The 20,148-nt window shown below is 39.9% G+C and overlaps 1 protein-coding gene across 2 annotated transcripts in view; it reads right to left on the bottom strand.

Moving 5' to 3' along the window:
* METAP1D (methionyl aminopeptidase type 1D, mitochondrial) overlaps positions 1-12,056 on the bottom strand; it is a 45,104-nt gene extending 33,048 nt beyond the window's left edge. The window contains exon 1 of one of the 2 annotated variants that reach the window (XM_018075928.2): positions 11,967-12,056. In XM_018075928.2, coding sequence (XP_017931417.1) covers positions 11,967-12,006 — 40 coding nt within the window. In that variant the 5' untranslated portion in view covers positions 12,007-12,056. The remainder of the gene's footprint in view (positions 1-11,966) is intronic. The other variant, XM_018075930.2, reaches the window with a different exon arrangement.
* Positions 12,057-20,148: the final 8,092 nt, after the last annotated feature.

The following is a 20,148-nucleotide window of genomic DNA, read 5'->3' as shown; positions in this document are numbered from 1 at the left end:
TGCCTCAAGTCTGGAGGGAGTGCTGGTGCTTCCACAATGTTCTGCAGAAGCCCAGTCACACAACCAGACAACTTCTGTGTTTGACTTCGTATCTTTGGTCTGACTTAAAAAACTTTGGTTCAACGCCTGATTAAATTCTGACCAGCTTTGGGGTTAAAATATATGAAAGATGCGATCACAGAAGTTACACGTCTTTACAAAATCATAGCTGAGTCATGTACAGGAGGAGGTCTCAAATCCTTTTGACTCTAAAGTCATCTCCAAATCAGCGGATTCAGTCAATTACATAATAAGAATCCTGCTGTATAATTTTATCACAGAAAATGTGAAGTCTATTTCAATCCACTTGCACGGTCTACTGAAAAGTGATGTGACTGTGAATTTGAATTTTACAGCCCTGGCCACAACTTCATAAACGTCAAGGCTCCTGATTTGCATTCAGTAAGCAAATAGCTATAGCAAAATTGATTCTGACGTGGCTGCTCCCTTGGCAAAGGCACAGCCATCAGAAGTGACTTGCCTGTGCCTTTGCCATGCAGTGGTTGGTAGGGAATTACCACTTGTCACACCACAGTGGACAGAAGAGAACCAGTACCTTTACCCCAGCAGTTTATTTTCATATGGCTGAACTTCAGCTGCCAACATCCCACCAACCCACTTGCAACCTCCATCTGGTTCCCATAGCTGGGGGTACTGTTGCAGCAAAACTTGCCAAAGTTTATCCAGCAACTATTTCAGTCCATACCTGATTTTGTGAAGCAGCTTTTACAAAAGACAAAATAGACCCCAAATGAACAAAACCAAGACTGTCTTTATCAAGCAGGTTTTAGAAACAGCCACTTCTGCAAGCTTTGAGTTGCTCTGAAATTAAATTTTGGCAAGAAAACATGTATTAGTTAAGGAGAGTATTCTAGAACCCAAAACTCTTAGACAATATGATGATACTACTCAGAAAGCTGCTGGGACAGAGCTATAACAGCAAAACAATCCTTCCTAGTACAACTTGATCTTTTTGAGGAACTGATTTAAGTTTTCCTAGAATGAAATCTTCGCACGAGCTGAGCCTCTGCTGATTTAGCAGTGTGTCAGAGCATAAATAAATCTTTAGAAACCCAGACAAGTCCCACTACTTTATTTATTTCTTTAAAGAATACCCATTCCTGCCATGACTCACAGGAAGTATGTTAATAATCAGTGCAGAACAACCAGAAATAGGTTGGAAAGGTGAGACTTGCCTAGTCACCTCACAGGTGATAGTTCAGAAAGCACATGGCAATGATATTAACCCTTGTCACCACTTACTGATTCATCCACGATGCACAAATGTGACTTGATGCTCAGATCTGCACAAAACCCTATGGGTAACACTTCCTCTCAGTGTCAAACCAGGATGTCTTTGCAAGATGACTATCCACTTTGGCCAGTGCTGAAGGACCTCAACTCAACAACTCCAGATGAGTTTCCAAGCACACTCAAGAGCTGAGAACTCAAGAAGCACATAAGCAGATCTGCACTATTTATTACATAAAGCATCTCCATTTTACATGGAAGGAAGCTGGGAGCTCATTGTTGCTTTTGTCCAACTCCATCTTCATCTGTCTCTATCAGAAAATCTGAGACTAAACAGCTGGAATTTATGTTAGAAACAAACAATTTCTTTGCCTTTTTCTTTCAATGTTACGCCACATCTGTTGACTTTCATAATTTAAAAAAAATAGATAGGGCAGGACCTAATTTAAGTTTATGTACAAGAAAACATGAAACAGATAATCTGAGAAGTGTATGCATTTCTTCAGAGAGCATCTGATATGCTGTAAGTATTAATGTATAAATTCAGATTGTGTTTATTACTGCAATGGTGCAAAAGGAGCTTGATCTAAAACTGAAACATAGCTTTAAACAGATTTTAACAATGAATACCTGGAAGTAAACACCTTCAAAATGTGAAAGCTGGAGACTTCATACAGCTGGTTAGAGTGGGTGGTTATTTATAATCTAAATTCAAAAGAGAATAGTGCAACTTTCAAAAACACTCATGATAGTTTTCTCAGGCTGCATGCCACAGAGCATGTTTGCCAAAAGACCTCCAAGGAGCTCTGAGGAGCCCTTTATTCTCCTTTCTAAGGCTTCCATGCATCAGGGCAGTATGCTGAACACTTGGTTTCCAACATTTTTCTTTTTCTTCAGGAATTAAGAAGCATAGGAAAAGACAGCTACTGATTTGGAAAGGACAAGATCTCTAAAAGGAAAACAAACAAATTTTCCATACTTTGTTTCTATGTCATAAAACATTTTCAGCATTCTCCACTCAAATAATGTTTTCAATATGAAGTATCTTGAGGGAATTAAAAAAAAAATAATTCAAACTTCCTTTGTCCACCAAGGAAAAGCCAGTTCTCATATGGATAAAGCCCTTTGCCAATGAACAGTTCATTTCTCCTAAATCCTTAAAAAAACATAGCAATATAATGTAATCGCTATGACAAAATAGAGAATTCTGACACTTTTTATAAGACTAAACACAGCCACATACAATATTTTCCTCTCCGAATTACATCCAATAAACTACAAGACCTTACCCTGTGGTATACAAATTTTCATGCATATTCTCTCACATTTTACTCCTACAATTAAAACATCCACTATTCTGGTTACACCACACACCTGATAACGTGAAGGAGACTGTGCTTCAGTAATTATATATAAGTGTGAATCTATTAAAGATGGGGTATTTGTTTTCTGCCACATTTCTAACCCAATGCAGCAAACCAAGATTGAGGCTAAAGTGAATATTTAATTATCCAAGCTGGACAGACTACATGGTGCTGATACATAACAAACAGTATGCAGTTGTTTTCAATTTGATTTGACAAAACCTGGGAATTTGATAGCAAGACTTTAATTTAGAAAGCAAGTTCATTATCAGTTTGTTTTGGCTTCCTACATGGTAGCCCACATTGCCACTGGAGGATGCTTAGAAAAACCTACGCTCAAAAGCCTTGAAGAACGGAGAACCAAGAGGCCTCAGACAAGCAGGCCTCTCAAGCACAGAGCAGCTTTGCCCCTTTTGTGGGTGTTTTTGCCTGTCTGACAGGCAATTCACTCCAACATTTATTGGAGAAGCATCCTGAAGAAGAGCACCACACCGTGCAGCACTGGCTGGCAGCGAGCACCTGGGGCAGGGGATTCCTCAGGGTAGGAGTGCAGGGGAAGCCCCAAAGTGAGGGATGGGTAGATGAAGGGCTAAGGAAATCTGTGTAATGTGGAAAGGGTCACTGAGCAGAAGTGGTATAAAGAACATGAGCTTTGATGGCAAGTGTAGAGACAGATGTAAAGGCTGGGGAGAGAAAACTTACAGCAGTTTAAAAGTGTAAGGTTCAGAAGAAGAATTTGGCAAAACAGAAAAAGGCGGAAAACCTCGGAATTTATCAATCAAAACTTAAGTCATATAAAGGGGGTAAGAAACGAGCAACTGAGAAAAAGATCCTTATTATAAAATATGATTTTAATGTTTTGAAACAGTTCCTTTTAAAAAATCTTTAGGAGTTTGTTTTCACTCTAGATAACACCAAAGGCCAGTGGTGTGACCTGAACTGCTTAACACAAAATATGAGTGACTTTTCTTAAATGGAGACTAGAACTTGACTTCATACAGTGCCTTTCATACTTAGTGTATTATAAATTGCTTTAAATACTGGCAGGCAAACAGCCATTATACACTCGAGAGCTCATACATAATAATACTTAGCATTTTTATAGTGCTTTTCATCTTCAAAGTGCTTTACAAACAACTCATTAATTTCAACCAACGCACCTGCAAGGTAGGTGAATATCTGCATTATAGGTGGAGAAAGACACAGAAAGTTCAATGACTTATCCAAAGCCATGCACACTACCAGCCCCAAATATCCCTAGCCCCTGCCTCCTAAGCCCATGAAGGACCTGAGCCCCACCCTGTGCTAAGATCGTAGGTTCTCTTCAGCCACACAGCTGTAGGAGAACCTGTTTTACTGCAAGGACAGTGGCAAGCTAGCTGGAGAGCCTCCCTTTTCCAAAGCTGGTAAATTCCCAAGGACTGCTAGCTCCCTCCAGAACCACCAACCCCAGGAAACGGGAAATCCATGAGACACCAAAGTGAGCCCCACAACATAGGTTCTCAAACTGATTCCCCACCAAGCAGTGAGATGAGAAAGCTGCTGCGCTGGTAGAAGCCTTTGCCTCTCTCCCTATTTATTTCTAACTGCTGCACAGACTCCAATGCAGGAGATTCCTACAGTTCCTACACAACCCTGAAAGCCTCCGATTACCACCATGATTCAAGAAAACAGCTTCACTCCTCCAGTGTTCTCGAACTATCAAAAACTTGTAACGAATTTTTGTCTATCAAGAACAGTAACTCTCTCCCTTGCTGGTGGATGGAAAAAAAAATCTTAATGTGATTACACTGCATGATTCCAATTTTTGAGGTTTAAAAATATCTGATATTATTTTTTAAAATGACTTCAAAAAAAAAAACCTTCAGAAATACCAGGGATGTCAAACCTAGAGCAGACAAGAAACCCAGAAGGTGTGAACAATACCTGTACTGTGCTACAGTAGGACCTTATATTCCCTTACACAGGGAAAAAGAATAATGATTTTTTAGTAACACCATCTTTAGTTCAGATGTTTATTAGTCACTAGATTTAAATAAATAAATCTGAGAATCCTTATCTGTTCAGTCTTCACATTCATGAACTCAGAGCTATACAAGCTCTCCAGCCACTGTAGCTCCTCCCTGGGTAAACAGCTCATGTTTAAAAAACAAAACAAACTGTTATGAAACAAACTGTTACAATAACAGAAAAACAAAAATCCACTTTTTCTTAAGATATCAAAATAAAAAAGTCTCTACAGTAATGGCATAACATGTTACTTAAGCAAACACAAGCAGCAGAAGATAAATGAAACGCAAAAATGTATGTAGCTAAAAGAGTTGTGCCAGCCTGCCCAACTGACCTGGATATAAAAGCCAGAATAAGGAAGAAAGCAGCTTTTAATTACTCTTCCCCATCTAAATTTTTTAAACTTACAAAGAAAAAAATGAACAAGGTCACATAATCCAAAACAAAACGAAGAAACAACTCCTGATTGTTAAGCAGAAACTACAAGTCCCCCACATGAGAAGAATTTTAGGCTAATTATTTCATTGATTTAAAGTGGGCTTGTGTCTGACTGCCAACACCATGCTTTTTAAAAAAATATGTCAAGTTTACAACTCTCGATGAAAATAAAGGTATATAAGAGCAAACTAAAATTAAAACATACAGGAAATGCAATTAAATTTAATTACATTGAACACTAATATTCATTCTGCAATCATAAGAAAAAATTCTAAAACCATTTTCTACATAAAAAATATTCTACAGCTAAAATAATATACAATCTTTATATAATCCAGCTTTTCTGATGGAATGAAACAGATTTGAGAGCAACATGCAAGAACAAAATTAAAATACGCAATTGTATCCAATAAACTCTGGAAGCCTAAAAGTGATGATGCAGTAAAAAACCACCAACATGGTAACACTAATGCTGCAACATTTTTTGTTATTTTGTTTAATAACTTGTCCCTTTATTTGTAAGCAGTAATCAAGACATATTGCAGCAACTTCTGTCTCTGTGCTCTATTATTCTTCGCTGCTTTTGTTTTCAGTCTAGGTTAAAAAGAATCTTTTCTCCTAATCATCAACAAACTAATACTAGATTTCACTTGGGGTAAGGTATGCTACCCATCAGGACAAGGCAACACTACAAAAAAACACCAAAGAAAATAAAAAAAGCAAGAGGCGAGGTCTGAACACAGTTTTCTTTCAATTCCCTTGGGAATCGTGGTTTTATAAGTCTTGAATTGCCGGGCAGAGGGGATCATGTTCATCAGTTACAGCAGCTCCTCTGGGCCTAAGTCCAGGTAGACTGCTTGTCTAAACTCGATGAAATATAGGCGCCATCAGGTAACAGCAGTGGTCAGGGAGACTCCAGAAATGTGTAACTGAAAACTGAAAAATGAAATTAAAACAAGGCTGTAGCCAAACAGCCTCTTTCTACAGGATGCAATAACTGTAAGGCAGAGAGCATACGATGTACAGACTGCTCCTTGTATACATTCCCTCGCTTTTTCACATATATAATACGAAAGTCAGGCTGGGTACACAAGTATATTTTAATAAATACTGATTTTAAATAGAAATACTTAGGAAAAAAACCACTGTGACAAATACACATGGCTTGAATACATAAAACGTAGAAAAAAGGAAAGCAATTGCCCTGTAACCCACTCCCCCTCCCACTTCATTACTTCAAACTATTTTCAAATTAAATTTTAATGCTAATAAATATTGCTAGGTCAACAGCACTGGGATGTGGTGTCTGGAAGCACTGCAAGCTACCCATCATGGCACATCATCATGTCAAACTCAAAGAGAAGGAGAGGCAGCAAGTCTCTCTCATCAGATGTGAATTTCCAACTGCTATAGGAATGTGCTTGTTTGGGAGCCAGAGAGAAGGACAGAGAAAAAAAAAATAAAGGAAAAATTATACAATCCCTCATAGAGAAGATCACTGTAACTAGGGGTCCTACAGGTGGTTCAGCACAGAAAAAGCCTTTTCCAGCGATGAAGCACTACTCTGAAATCAGAGATTGCAGAGGACCAGCAGAACTGTTACTGAAGAACGCTCAAAACTCCTGAGCTTTTGCTTAAATTTCCTCACAATTCACAACTGTCACAACCAGAATACTGTGTCTACTACATCTTAATATCATGGAAAGAAAAACCAGCTTAGATTTCATGACACAGATGTCCACTGCAGCTGTAGCACCAAAACAGGTTCAAAACCAGAAGTAGCCTGTCTACAAGGTGACTTCAGAAGAAATCCAGGTCTCTCCAGAATGAAAAAAATAAAATACCATGACACTATAGAAATATTTTTGGTAGCTTCAACCTTACATTCCAACTATAGCTATACATAGGAAAGTCACACAAGAAATGAGGGGAAGTGTGCCAGACCGGCTCAGTATGGTTTCTGCTGCACAGCTTGAGAACATCCATAACACACAAATCCCAAACTTTACAGACACGTAGTACGTTGTTCTTACGTGTGCCTTAAATCCAGCTTCTGGTCTAGATGGGGTAATTCACTGCAAAAACTTGAGTAAAAGGAATTAATCATCTAAATTTAGAAAGCCACATCACATATGTTCACTGCTAAACTGCATGTTTGCCTGGTAGCTCAGGAGCAGCAGGCATTAGGGCAGGCTCAGGCCCTGTTTCATCCTGCTGATGCTGTCCTGCCACAAGACCCTCCAGAAATTACTCCCTTGGTGCAACAGTTTCTCCATCCATCAGCTAGTGCTCACCATTTCAGTCCCTTTTGTCTGCCTTAGTTCTGCACTGTGAGCTCTCAGAAGCAAAAAAAAATGTTTTATTGTATGCTCACAGGACATCTGATCCTGTGATTTTGGAGAGTGAAGCTATCTGCTCTAACGTAATGTAAGCCACAATTTGAGGTCCATAATTTCTTTAGGGATGATTTAGATCTTCATTCTTTCTCCTCAAGTGCTATATATTACAGTAAACAAGCTCAGAGTCCACCAGAGACCTGTGATACACTCTACGACTATTCCTGATGTTTTAATTAACAAACACGCAAGGACTAAGCAGCCAGAGACTTCATGGTTCGATCCTGCACACAGGCTAGGCAGGGTCATCTTCCAGTACAGATTTTAGGAGCCTGTATTTTTTTTCCTTTAATTTAATCCCTAAAAATTATGAAGTGGTATCCTTTATTTCATTTATTTGCTGTATGAGTATAGAGGAGTTTAAATCTGTCATTTTGTTCTTTGCAGAACAATACTAAGATCTGTGTGTTGGCTAACACTGCATTGGTGAGCCCAAACAATAAGAGCCTGAACCAACACCTGAAGGAGAGACAAAGTTTGCCTTCTGTGCTGCCCAGAGGCAGCACTGAACTGCACATCTGGAATTAAAATCACAGACATGACTTTACATTTTAGACTTTCCACTCTGTTACGTGGTATTGTGTTGAGCCTTTGCTTCTACATCTGCAGCCAGGTAAGGAAATGCCAGAGAAGGACAACAGCCTCTGGCAGGCAAGGTAGAAGTTCTGCATGCAAACAGTCCTCACTCACAGACACCCCCATGTCCAACTCTGAAGACAGAGAGAGCACTGTAAAATCCACTTTGGAAACATGGCAGCAAGCCAAGTCCCTCTGATGGGGCACCCCATTTTCTTGGTAGCCATTCCCAGAGTTTTCTGGCATTTTCCTTCAGGGTCAGTGGCTTATGCAGAAAGCTGGACAAAGGCCCTTCAGCGAATCACCACACCAGGCAGTGAGCTTCTGCAGATGACAGAAAAGTCTCAGAGCTCTGCGAGGGGAATTGAAAGAGAAAGCAGCTTTTTTCTGCTTAGGGAAAGGTCCACGTGAGCTTTAAGAAAAACTCTGCAAAATGGAAAGTGATACGCGCAAAATACATTTACAAAAAAGTTCAATTTTTGCCTGAAGGATTACAGCCAGGCTTACTTTCTGCCATGTGAAAATGTACCTGTCCAATATACTCATCACAGACTAAGCACTGGCAAACACAGGACACTGCCTGGGACCCGGCCACCCAAGATATAAGGCACGCAGAGCAGAGGAAGCATTCACAAAAAGCTGAAACTAAGTGCTCTTCAGGAACTTGTCACTGCCTTTGTCTCTATGTGGATTTTAGCTGTAACCACAACAGTGATGCTCCAGCATCAGGTCAGTGAGCACCTTCCCAAAGAGAAGAAAAGACTTTTTACATACTAGAACAAATGGCTACAACAGTAGGTGTGGGTCAGTAAAGCTGTTGATGTGGCAGAAAACCTTGAGTTTCAGCCACCGTCCTGGACATCTGCTAATGACTTTCCTTCATTTAAAGGCAATATTAGCTAATGCTGACCAAGAAACCTAAGCTCACAGAGAAACCACACCCTACAAATCCACCCACAGCCAGAAGTGATAGATCTTGGCAGAAAAAAAAGATGCTGTGTGCTGCCAAAAATACATTACCTCTCAACTGAAAGAACAATTAAACACTTTATTGAAAGGGGAATATTTTTTCTCTCATGCCTCAAACCATGAAAGTGCATGTCTCCCCCAGAGTTGCTGCACTGTTGAAATGGGAATAATTCCTTGTCTGCCTGATTATTTTCAAGACGGAGATGAAACTACCTTAGCATCATTTAAAAAATGTTGAAATTGTACTACAATCAAATGGTTTGAACTTCCACCATGCATCACTTGCAGCTCATAACGCTAATGTTAAATTCTGGAGACATGAGTCTGTCTACAAATTAATGGAAAATGTGAATTAATATTTTCTTCCAGCTAATTGCCCAGCTCATATATTTCACAGTGCAGCCAAGCACATTTGATCTTGAAAACTCTCTCGTACAAGTTTTCAATCACTTTTCCTCATCCACCAAAAAAAATCAGAATTACAGGACATATTTAATTATAAGTCTGGAATGCCAAGAAACAGTTAGTCAAGTCTCCCCAAAACTGTTATCTGTATATTCTACAGTTAATTTTTTAAAAGCATTAGCTTAGAAGTATAGAAAGTTACTATAGATAAGGATTAATTGTTTGAGTTGTACATTTCTAAGTTTCTTTTTAAGGGTGAAGAAGATACAGATGAAGACACTTCTAGCATTTGAATATTAATAGTGCTAAGAATTGCCCAGCACTTCTGGGCAAACTTTGAAGCTGTCCTGCAACAAAATCAAACTCCAGCTATGTCCCCCTATTTTTTTTTTATTTGTTTTTAAAAAAGGTTTAAAAACACATTTATGTATCTTGTCATTTTACTAAGAGGGGAAAGGAGTAACAGTCTTTGAAAAGTTTTGAAAACAACCATCTCTAAAAGTCTCTGTATTCACAGAAGAAAAGTATCTCACACCATCTCACATACTGTGGTGCTCGAGCAAGGCACTTAAGCCCCTTACCAGCAAACAGACAGCCTAGGAACACAAACTACATATCTAAGAGATGTATCACACCCCATCAATCTACAGTGACTCAACTTTAAAAACCTGGCCAGTAATGCATTACATACATTATTACAGAATACTTCTTCATTGTTGGAGAAGAAAGATCAGAAATCAGCTTTATGCATATTTAACACAGTAAGTAACTCATTTTACAAGGGATGTCTTCTCATCAATTATTTTCCTGTGGCTTTAAGCCCTGGAAGTTCATTACAAAAAATTAGGGGCTTCTACTCTACAGTAATTTACCTGCCTAAAATAAATAAATCAAGAAGAGACTACTATGCCATAAAGCATCTAAGCAGTATTTGTAGGCATGTAGTTCTTTGATGTCTTCTACTTTATTTCATTACCAATAAAGTATCACAGAAGCAATTATTGTAATACCAGAAACTGTGATAATATCAAATTAGACCATTTACAAGCAAATGAATCAGCATATAATCCATACTATCTCTAACTACAAACCATGACAGCGATTTGAAGTGCCTGTGTTCTGGATGTTTCTTAGTTTTAATTTACAAAACTGTAAACTCAATTCCCACTTCTATGCATCACCTGTGCAGCTCAACCCACTGCAAGGCCACTCAGAACCTTCTCCTTGGGTTGACAGTGTTTCAATTCTGACATGAGCAAGGCAAAGACTATAAAATAATTTTCCTATGTGACTATCAAAAAGGTACAAACTTTTTAACTTCTTTCAGTCAATTTATTTTACTTTTTGAGTATGTGGAGGAAGTATACAAACACCCAAGATTTCTGCTGCTCAGATGCATTTATGTAGAAACTGCTCCATAACAAAGAAAACTTTTATCATTTATAAAAACATAACATCAGATACATAGAAAAAAAAAACACAAAAGAGGCTACAAAAAAGTAATTTTCCTTCAGTTTAGGTAGAACAGATACCCTTAGGTGAAGAGAAACTAATTTCAACTACTTCTATCTTTCAGTATTTGCAAATTAAATTATACTTAACTGTCCAGTGCAGGGAAAATCAGATTTAGTTTAATCAGTCTTGTCTTAACTATGGCAGTTTTGCTTTCTCAGTCTCTGGAAAAACATGTCCCCGAGGGAAGCTGAACAAGGTTTGACGCCTGAAGGGAAGGTAGGAAAGCTTAACAAATTTAAATTGCTTGATTCTTTTAACCGGATGACAGGCTTTCAGTTTCTAAGTGCACATGGGGCTGGAGATGGAGGTGGGGCAGGGACACACAACTTTCACTTGAGAAGCCTGATGTGGTAGAAAAGGTGCCTGTAAGAGAACCTCAGGGTACGAGGGACAACGGCACCCGAAAAGCCTTTAAACACATGGATGTGCCAACAGGTAACAAGTTCTGCAGTTGGACGGGCTGGTAGAAGAAACACGTGTACATGTTATGTCAGATTACTTTTTCTGTCAAACACATGGCAACAGCCAAAATCGTAACAGCAAAACCAGAGCAAAGCACTGCTGTCCGCACTGTGCGGGCCCCCGGGCCGCCGATCCCCCGCTCCTGCCGCCGTGTGCCCGCCCGGGGGGGCGGCTCCGGCCCCAGTCCGAGCACAGCGCCGGGAACGCGCCTTCATGGAAGCCGAGCCTTGACAGCTGCGGCGCTGCCGGGGGCCGCCGGGCTCGCCCAGGCGCCGCGCCGCCACACGCCGCTCCCCGCCACACCCGCCCCGCCTGCCCGCGCCCCGCCCGGCGGAGCGGTCTGTCGCTACCCCGGCAGGCGCGGCGCTCCCCCGCTCGGACGGGGGCGGACCTTTCCCTCCTCGATTTCAAAGCCGGCACCAGCTCAGCAGCGGCGCCGGGGCGGCCGGCGGAAAGGGCGGAGAAGGCAGGGAAGGGCAGGAAGGGCAGAGCCCGGGCCGGGCCGGGCCCGCGCCTCCCGCCGGGCGCGCCGCGCACTCACCTGCGCTCCGCAGCGCGCGGGCGGCTCTGGGCGCCGCCATGTTGCCTGTGTGAGACGGTCACGTGCCCATGCCCGTGCCCGTGGCGGCGGGGGGGGCGCCCCCTTCCCGCCCTCGCCCGGCCTGAGGGGGCGCGGGGGGTCCGCTCGCACCTGCGGTCGGTGTCGGTCAGGCGTGCTGCCAAAGTGCTCCCCGGTACAGCCCTCATCCTGCTCAGCTCGGCAACATCGCTAGCGGGCTTGGAGACTGCTCCTTCCGACAGCGAAACACATGCTAGTGAGACAGCGCTGCCCGAAGTGGGGCTCGGTCCGACAAGAGTTGCAGCTGTACTGTTTCATGAGTGCTGGAGCTACCTTAGAATTTCTTTCCATTAAAAACCAACCACACAGAAAAAAACCCCTACCCCACAACAAACAACAACAATAAAAAACCCAACAATTTTCGTACTTTTGTGACTAAATCATGAACTATTCTTTATGAACTAGGAGGGGATCTCATTAATGCATATAAATATGTCAAAGGCAGGTGCTGAGAGAATGGTGCCAGACCCTTTTCAGTGGTGCCCAGTGACAGGACGAGAAGCAATGGCCATAAACTAAAACACAAGAAGTTTCACCTCAAGATGAGGAAGAACTTCTGTACATTGAGGGTGGCAGAGCACTGGTACAGGCTGCCCAGGGATGCCATGGTGTCTCCTTTTCTGGAGACATTCAAAACCTGGACATGTTCCTGTGCCATCTGCTCTAGGTGACCCTCCTGTCTTGGTAGGGGGGTTGGACTAGATGATCTCCAGAGGTCCCTTCCAACACTAACAATTCTGTGAACTAAGTTTTTGCTGTTACATATGTTTGTAAAGGTCTATACAGAATCTGAAAGCTAATGCCTTTTCTAACTAAACTCATTATTTCATTTGCACAGCCAAACTTCATCCATTTAAAAAAGATCTAATAGAGCAAAGTTTTCAGTAGAGCAGCATCTTGCCAACCTTTTTTGGTACAGGTACCATCCGACCTTAAAAAAACATCCAAAGACCATCTTAACAGTGTTGGTGTGGTAGGTTTCATTTTCAGTCAAATAAAAATCAAACTTAACTTCTAATGTCCATTTATCATTTTTATTTTCTGATGTCTTGTTCGCTTGGCTGCATTTGGCTTGCCTGTATGAACAATTAAACACATTTTGAACTCATGTTCTTATGGCTTATCAGAGTGTGAGAATCACTGTTACAGGGCATAAACCTAACAGCTGGCAGGCAACTACTAAACCTGAGGGAATCAAATCACTAAATGAAGGAATGAATAGAATGCATGAAGGTAATCATTACAAGAGTAGAGGGAAGAAACCAAAATGCAGAAGTAATAGAAGTATCCTTTCTTACATTCTGACTCACATGTAATGGTCTTTCTCTCCTTACACACATGCACATGTACACACACACTGTTAATCTCTAGGATAAGTAAGCAAATTCTCACATGAGAACTGAGGCTGTTTATCTCCAGATTTATTTAGCTCCTGGTACAGCCATTAGTAGTTTATAACTTCCCATGTACAAATTTTATGATTTAGTTACGAAGAACAGACTAAAAGCACAAGGTGGGTGGGAATGCTGGCGTTATTTACCCCCTGTACTATGGAAAATGCCCGAAAAAAGTATGAACTTAAAAGTTACATTGCAAGCATTTCTGCCTTTAAGGAGCAAATTCCAAGCGTTCTCTGATCAAAAAAATGTGCTGTGATCCTCTCAGTGGTCCCATACAGACATCACTAGCAAAAGTGCATTACTTAATCAGCTGCCAAAGCACGATAGGCAGCCATCATATAGCTTATATCCAGACCACACAGTAGGTTAAAGATCAATACAATACCTTGCACTGCCTCCAAAAAATAAAACAATCCACCGCTTATAGCTACATTCTGCATCAACTGACATGTTTCATCGTTGTTATTCAGTGAGGGGAGAATGATAGGAATTTTACAGAAAAATAGAGATAGAAATAAATGTAGAAAAAGCATTGCTAAGCTGTTTAGTTACACCTCATGAGCACCATTACCCTCTGCTCACCATTGCCCTCACCTCTCTGGTGAGAGGTCTGCACACATTTCATTTGCAGGGCAGAAATGCGCATGTCTTCACTTGTTCCTAATTCTAAAACATAGTATGGTCTTTCACGAGTTTGAATCTCATCAGGCATCATTTTATCCTGTTTTGTATCTTGGCAAGGCTTTAGGAATGCAGACACCCAGCCATTGATTCTATAACAATGATGTACAGTGTAAAGTAATCCACATTGTGCTGCTTGGCCTAAGCAACTACATGTATTTTGGAGTGGATGTACTTGTGTGTGCCTAAAGAGAACAACACACTTCCCATGAAAGTACCCATGTATGATGCGTAGTACACCATCTTTTCCTGATCTGTCACTAAAGGAGAGAAACAGAGTGCCCTAATGTAGCCTGGACTCACCTTTTCTATTTGAGTCAATAAGCATTTCCTACTCTGTGGAATGAGGCCACTGTTAGAGAAAATGAAGTGAATGCTTGGCTTTTGTCTGCAGCTGTAAGACCCAAATTCCTTATTGTAACAAGCTGGAACCTGGGTGATGGCATAACAAAATGCAGAAACTGTCGAGACAATACTAGTTATGCTGCTACCACCTTTGTAATTATCTTGTCCTTGAGTGTCAGGCTATTTCATGAATACTTGTAGGTATTGGCTAGTGGTTAGACTGGACCAATTTTTTTTGCATGTCAGAAACCAAGAGGGGATCAATCAAATTACGATCGATTACATTTCAAGTGAACTGTGTAATTTTTGCAGTTTCTGGATGAATCTTAAGCCTAACAACAGTCATTATTCAGTGGTCTCTAATTTATGCTTAGATGCAGACTTTTGCCTTTTACTAAGAAATATAAAAAACAGATAGAGGTTTTAGGAGCTTTATACCATTAAAAGGGGGATGAATATCTCAGAAAAGAGATACACCATATCCTAACACAGCAAACCTGAAAAATCAAACTCTGCCACATTCAAGTTTTGTCACCAAAAGAAAATACATCACTTTTTTCCTTGTGTATAATTATCTTTTGGTTATATTTGACAAATCCTCTGAAATGTTCAAGGACATTGATGTCTAAAGCTGTACTGAGCTTCAGGTTGAGAGGCAGCTTTGGAGAAATCACTTTTCAGCCCAGGGTATTTTCAACACTTGTCTGTATGTTACGTTCTTCAAGGAGAGTCACATTCCATCTCACTTAGATTGGCTTTTTGCTGTCAGAGCCAGCATGTTCTAAATGTAGAATCTCAACCTTATTTCCTCTGAAGATTGGGCAGGCTGATATTAAAATAAGCAAAAGATGTGCTAAGGAAGAAGGTTTCTATATGCAAGTTTGAAAGTGGCCTGTAACAGTCTGTAAGACAACAGAGTTATGCATTATATACACATGAACTCTTACGTAGAACAATATAGAAGTATGCTTCTAGTTTAAGTATAGCTGCTGGATACTACTGGGATTAGGTTTAGACTTTCCTATCTAAAGTTGTCTTAAAAGATGATTTAGTTCCACAACAGCTTTTGCTGATGAGACTGGTGCTGTTTGCATCCTGCTCTATTCACAAATATGTGTTCATTTTTTCAGTACTGGTGTTCATCGGACCCACGGTAAAACAGTTTGGAGTCCTGAACTTGCAAAAACCCCTAAACCTCCTAAATCAGTGATACAAAATATATATAACTAGGTAAAGCTACACCAAACTTACATCACAGCTCTAGGGAAAGCAAAATGACAGTCTCTATCATATTAAATTAATTTTCTCTTTTCCACTAAACTATGAAAGTCTTAAAGACATGAACACCCCATACAGCTCAGAGAAAAGCTCAACTGGAAGAAAGAGAAGCATCTAAAAATAGCAGCTATTGAACATGAACACCTCCCTTATTGCCGTACCATTTAGAAACAAAAAAGGGGATGTCAAGCTCTTCCCATTGATCTAGATTTTCTTTATGTTCTATCTCTTCAGCTCAAACTGTGCAACAACCACAAATGGAGCACATACCTCCCGTGTGAGGAATGTTTACAGCATTACATGTTCTTTATTTACCAAAGAAAGAAGCTAGTGCTACTCTCGGAAAAAAACCAGCACACAGTACTGCTCCTGATATATAGATTTTTTTGTAAAGGCCAACAGGGAATTCTGAATCCTCTTCCCAAGGCTTTGTCTTCATCGTGTCATTACCAGAGATTCCTTCAATTTGGGTGGGAGTCTTATATCTGAAATGAGCTTTGAAGAGCGGAAGTAGGACATTTCCCCCCTCCTTTCCTCTCTGCCTCTACTCTGGAGAATTAAAAATATTTTGAACATGGAAATCTGAAAACTGCTAGATTAATGACCCTTTTTTACACTAGCTTGTTCCATTATAGATGTAAAAGGAAACTCCAATACACAGTTGGTAATCTTCTTTCTTGCAATGTGTGTTGCTGAAGGCTTTAGCATAAGGAACAAAGAACCTGGTAAGCACGTATTTGAATGAGTAGTTATGGGTAGAAACTGGTATGTGCATTATTTTTCTTTTTACATTGCAAAAAAAGATGAGTGATAGGGAGGCAAGCCCGTTCCTACAATTTTCCCACCACAGTTATAAGCTAGTAGGATAGCAGATAGCATGCCCTGCCTGAGCCGAGCTTGCATCTATTTGTTTTGCTTTGTGTAATAGCCTTCCATTTTTACTGGCTGCACTAAATTTTTAGCCTCACAATTCCAAATACTGCCACTGGTGTGGTCAACAGCTGTTTGTAAATGAAACGTTTTAATAGAAAGAACTCAGGGTAAGATTGAAATCTTTCTCATCATTGGAGGAAGAACTAGCAGTGTAAACCAGCTGGAATTACTGACAGCATGGGGAAAAAATATTCCCAATGACTTTAGGTTGATTTCTTTTTCAGGTAATGGAAATATCGGCAAGACATACTTGCTTATGAGATACAGATTTTAATATTTTACTATGCTGTCTTTTTTCAACTTCAAGTCCAAATTATCCTAGCAAGCAATATTTCACAAAGCAATAGCATTAGAGAATAACAATTTTCAATTTGAAAGCTGAAATTCCAAGGTTTTAGGTGATAGGCTTACAAATGTAACAGGTATTCTAGCCCTAACAGTTTGATACTGAAGAAATCAGGTCAGAACTGTGAGGAAAGGTAAAATGGCAAAATATGCATAAGATTTTCAAGCTTTCTGGTGTCTGACAGTCACAAAACATGATAAAGGAAAAGCATAAGGAGCAACAAAGTCTCAGTGAGAGACAAAACAGGAATTGAAAAAAATCTATATAAGCAGACACAAATCCTTCATACAGACATTATGGGCTGCTTACCCTCCTGCTGACATTGCAGAGAGAGACAATAGGTCAGACTTGAATTGCCTAAACTGCCACATAGCAGCTTTGTGTGTTGGTTCATAGGAGGCACAGACATTTACTGCCCAAGACACTCCTTCAGCAACACACAGACCTTTATTCCCCCAACTGCAGCAGTTACTGTCCTTAAAATCCTGCAGCTTTTGGTAGCTTGCTTTCTCAGTTCTGAAGCTATAGTTATTCTGTTGTATTTCTTGAGATTTATTAGTTGTTGAGGTAGAAGTTGTTTCCTTGCAGTAGGTAACTTTTATGTTTCAAAATACATAAAAGGGAACAGTTTGATGCAGGTTTCTAAACCATAAACATTTTTTCAGAGCTTTATTTACCTCTTAGGACAAAATCTTGGATTAGCACTGTTGACAATAGCTTTACATGGAAAGAAAACTTGCATATTCCAGTTGAACTAAACTCACCATTTTAGATACCCTGCTGAATTTTCTTGAAGTAGATTCACTGATGCCGTGACTGGATTTGTAAGTGATGGAAGGGCAAACCAGCATCCTGATGTCAACAGCATCTACAAAACTTTATATATACTTACAGATCTTTATGTACATTCTAAAAAGAATAATCGAATGCAAAACAACTCTCTTAAATGCTTTATCAGTATGTTGTGCAAAGTTTCACTTGAAGTTTGAGTGAAGTAACTGAAGAACCCAGATTTAACCAAAATGTAGGAAAAAAGTCAGAGTAAATTAAATCACATAAACCTATTATTAATAAGCCTACTATTAATGTTTCCTCTAAGTTCCTATTAGCATGTAATAACTCAAAAGAAGAACAATAGCAGCTTAAGAAACCTAGGATAACAGATTACATATTTGAACAAAAATATTTTTAATCCAGGATTACTTTAGTGTCACATTGTGCCCAGAGAGGGCTCTAATAGCATTCAGCTTCAGCTATCCAGTTCTTACACTCCTAACATCTAGAGGGAAAAAGTTGCTACTAAGCCTCAGTGTTAATTTGTCAGCTCACAAATCCATAAAATTGAACCCTTCCAGTATCTGCTTGCAATTCCTTACAGACAGCTATTATTAGTTCACAGGTCCTATCTCAACATGTAAAAGTCAGACAACACTAATACTATCCATGCTATCTTCCATACCACAGTACAAAGTATTTGTTTAAATACAGTAGGAGGTCCCTGTTCTTAATTATGTTAATACAGAAATATAAGCATTACACAAAGCTTACTAAACTTTTATAAACAGTACTACACTTTTTTATTTCATAAATATGACTCACTGAACAGCTGGTGTTGCTGCTGTGTGTACTTCAGAGACAAGAATCCTGCAGTTCACTTGTAGGTGAAACTTGTTATCCTCTTGAAAACCATGGAACAAAATATCCAGACTGGCAAGCTAGGATTTTGTGTAGCAGCATTCTGAAATCTGGGTGTTTAGTCAATTTTACCATTAATGCACAGTCTCTAAAATGTTAGTTTGAACAGATGCACCCCAGAAGCCTACTGAACTAAACTGGCACATGCTCCCCAAGCAGTGCCAGAAGAGCCATCACTGTTTTCTAGCTGTCAAACGAGATTATCGCCTCTTTCTCTTTGCCAAGGGAAAGGATGGTCCAGACAGTTAAGACCACTTCAGGCAAAGTCAGCAGGGCTAGTTCAATTTGCTCATGAAGATTGCTTCAGATAATTGGTTTAATTAACTGTAATGGATTAGGGAGTATTCACATGGCCTTTCCTGGCAGCAGAGCTGCAGGATGGAAGAATTCCATCCTTGGAGTTCCTAAATGTCTGAGAGGCTGTTTATTCCTATCTTTTGTGCTGAGAATTAGTAACAAAATAGTTCCTGTAAACCAGGTCATAAGTTTTGCTGTCCACAGGCCCATCCCAACAGCTTAGAATGCTCCCAAGACCATACTGGAATGAGAAACCATGCTTGGCTTAAGACTGTACCTCAGTAATTTCTAAAAGGGCTAACAGCCCATTAGGTAGTGCTTCTTCTTGTCACTCCTACAGTTTCTTAAATGGCTTAAGCTTCTTCGTGAGTGGCTTCAGCCTTAGTAATGCAACAGCTCAGGGAGTGTTAGTGCAGGCTTCTCCAGAGGCATCCTGGACCTCTATGCAGGAACCAAATTTAAGCACAATTCTTCAGTTCAGCTTTCCCACTTCTGGCTTATCACCAACATCTGAACATGTTTAATAAGAAACCAAAACCAATCTAACAAAAACAGACTTACTACTACAATCAGGGAAGGTCTTTTAACAATAGTTACTATTGATTAGTATGATAGATTTGAATACTACAAAGATGTATCATACAGACAAGATATCCTAACCCAGAAAACTTAAAATTTCTAAAAAGAATAGAAAATACACCCCCCCCCCCCCAGATTCTAAATATTTGAAAAATATTACATTTTCTCCACACCACATCAGTCGATCTATAAATTCCAGTTTCGGAAGCTGGACTTGTATCCCATTAGGACCATGAAACATGGTTAATAAATTTCAACAATTCTTATTCTGATTAAGTCCTCTAAAGTCTGAACTGCCAGAAAAGATAACATAATTTATTCCTTTGAGGGAGGACAGACAGGATATTTAAGAATTAACCTCAAGTCTGAGAAGTAAGATAGCAGAATAGAATCAAGGAACTATATAAAGGCACTTGCTTCCTACAGATTTATGTTTCTTCCACTAGTAGAAGAGCTATCGGAGTTCTTACAAAGTCTTAGCTGGTTCCCCAACTGTGAGGTATTTTCCTGAAAACTATGAACCTGAAAATTTGGGGGTTTGAAAAAGGAT

Source organism: Manacus vitellinus, unplaced genomic scaffold (genome assembly GCF_001715985.3).
Source record: "Manacus vitellinus isolate BGI_N305 unplaced genomic scaffold, ASM171598v3 scaffold_22_pilon, whole genome shotgun sequence".
Taxonomy (NCBI): Eukaryota; Metazoa; Chordata; class Aves; order Passeriformes; family Pipridae; genus Manacus; species Manacus vitellinus.
The sequence above is the reverse complement of the archived record's forward strand: the minus strand, read 5'-3'. Positions and strand labels throughout refer to the sequence as shown.